Below are 2,395 nucleotides of genomic sequence, written 5' to 3' on the forward strand. Positions count from 1 at the left end.
GGGGGGGGGGGGCGCAAGGAGTCCTGGCACCAGGCTTTGTTTTAAACTTTTTAAAAAATACACTCTTTGGCTTCCTTTTATTTCTTGAGGGTTACATTAAACGTGAACCATACAGGAAAGTGTCCCAGCCAGGGGCCCCCCCCAGGGGTGTGGGCAGATGCTCCTGCCTCCTGGCCTCCCCTCTGGCCATCTGTCCGCCTGTCCGTCTGAGCCGGCAGAGCCCCTACTTGGAGAAGGAGGTCATGAAGCTGTTCTCGACGCAGAGCACGATGAAGGCGTTGTGGCAGCTCGCGGCGTTCTGCCCCAGCAGCCTGCCGGCCAGCAGCGACGAAGCCTGACCCGTGGCTGCCGCAGCCTCCGTCCGCCACGTCTCACAGTAGCTGTCGGTCAGCCGGCGCCCGCCGGGGTCTGAGCCGTGCCACACGCTCTTCTGGGGCCTGCAAGACGCAGCGGCCGTCAGCCTCAGACCGGGGCCTGGCCACTCCGGGCAGAGGCCATGTTGGCTGGATGTGGGGCCAGTGCGAGGGCGGGGAGTCGGGCGTCCTTGGTCCCTGGGGCTCCACCTCCCAGACCACACCCCCTGCTGCCTCTGCTCCGACACAGCCCGGGGAGCCTACCAGGCGGGGTGCTGCAGGACGTCTCTGCCGTCGAAAGAGAAGATGCGGGCCCCGGGCTTCAGCTGGCCCTCGGAGCCCGAGAATAAGGCCTCCCAGCTGGGGAACAGCACCTCGTCCTGCGGAGGGAAGTACAGTGGGGCTCATTCCCTCCCCGGAAATGTGCCGCCAGAGGGTCGGCCGGCTCGCTGGGCCCCCTCCCTAGCCCCAGACCCAGTCTGGCCCTGAGGAGCACACGATGGTGGGCGGGAGGTGCGGGGGCCACGAGGCCCCGCATCGACGTTTTCCAGTGCGAGCTCCGAGGCGGCAGCTGCCCATGAGGGCCTGGCCCCGCGTCGAGAACCTGAAGGCGCTCCTTGTGACACACCGGGACCCCTGGCAGGTGGCTCAGGGGCTGGGGGCCCACCCGACCCCAGGAGCGGCTGCACCCACCCTGAGGTTAACGACGGGCACACCCGTGCGGTCGGCGCGGCGCACGACGCTGTAGAGGTCCTGCAGCCGTGAGGACAAGAAGGCGCGGAAGGTCCCGGCCAGCCCCACGGCGCGTGCCTGCTGGAAGCACTGGAAGTCCGCCCCGCGGATGCCTCGCATGCCGCCCGGCTGGGGGCTGTTCAGCGCCACCAGGTGCAGCTGCGGGAGAGCCGCCTCGGGGTCAGCCACCAGCCCCAGCGGGGGGGAGGGGGGGTCTGGAGCAGCCACCATCGGGCCACCACCCCCGCCCAGCTCCCGGGCAAGTCCCAGTCCTCAGGCTCTGCCTGCCATCTCTCCCAGGGGCTCCCGCTTCTCGGAGACCACCGGAGGGCAAGTCCCAGGCCCAGAGAGCCCTCCCCACAGCCCCGGGAGTCCACAGGGGGTTGCTCACCACCGGCTGGTAGTCCTGGTGGGTGTGGGTGTGGGTGGGCCCGCTAGTGGGGCGAGCCGGCTGGAAATGCAGGTAGGAGCCGTGGTGTGGGGCTCCGGGGTAGGGCTGGGGGTCCGGCAGACGCGGGGGGTTGGCCAGGATGTCGTCTGCCCGCCAGGGCCGCGCCGTGGAGTGGGTGAGCTCCCGCCGGGGGTACGGGTTGCCCACGGGGGGCTGCAAGGCGGCCACCTCGTTGTCCTGCAGACGGAGAGGCAGGCGGTGGCAGGGGCCACTCCCGCACCAATGGGCTGACTGCTGGCAGCCTATCCAGACGCCCCCTTCATCTGCACCCCCCACGTGTGCTCCAGCTCCCCAGCCCCAGGCCATCCGCTGACCCTGGGGTGCCCCGGAGGGTTAGGGCGGGAGCCCTGCCAGCCTGATGCCTTCAGGGGTCGCCTGGCCCTGTGCTCGAGCACTACCCCCCAAGCTCAGGACCCCTGACCTTCCAGCCCCTCCTCACTGCCGCACAGACACCCACGCTCTCCGCTCCTTAGGCCTTGCTGCACCGCACCTCAGGGAGGCGACCTGCAGCCCATCCAATTCCCAACAGCACGGAACGCCTTCCGACGTGCCTCGTGCTTTGCGTCTGCCTGTATTCCTGTGCCCTATTCCCAGGTTCCTGCTGTTAATAATCTGGAATAAAATGGAGTGCCTGTTGTCCATCATCTCTGCCACCTGTGCCCGTCCGTGAGCTCCACGGGGCAGGGGCCTCGCGTGTCCCTGCCTGAAACGGTGCCTGCCACATGGGAGCGGCCTGAGATGAATGAATGAATAAACGAATGAATGAGAGAGGGGACCCACTGGGCTCCATGAGCGGACAGACTCGCGGAACCTGGGACACGCCACCTAATGCAGCCTCGGTCCCGGGCGGTTTGAGAAG

At 67.8% G+C, this 2,395-nt stretch overlaps 1 protein-coding gene across 1 annotated transcript; it reads right to left on the reverse strand.

Annotated features, from left to right (window-relative positions):
- Window positions 1-58: 58 nt before the first annotated feature.
- LOC121100517 (collagen alpha-1(XVIII) chain-like) lies at window positions 59-2,389 on the reverse strand. The gene is made up of 4 exons (XM_040621801.1): window positions 1,477-2,389; window positions 1,047-1,244; window positions 618-733; window positions 59-437 (listed from the first exon to the last, which is right to left on the reverse strand). Exons 1-4 carry the CDS (start codon window positions 1,840-1,842, stop codon window positions 224-226), a joined length of 894 nt encoding a protein of 297 aa, XP_040477735.1. The 5' UTR covers window positions 1,843-2,389; the 3' UTR covers window positions 59-223.
- Window positions 2,390-2,395: the final 6 nt, after the last annotated feature.

The sequence above is a fragment of the Ursus maritimus genome, unplaced genomic scaffold, assembly GCF_017311325.1.
Source record: "Ursus maritimus isolate PB19 unplaced genomic scaffold, ASM1731132v1 scaffold_4, whole genome shotgun sequence".
Lineage (NCBI taxonomy): Eukaryota > Metazoa > Chordata > Mammalia > Carnivora > Ursidae > Ursus > Ursus maritimus.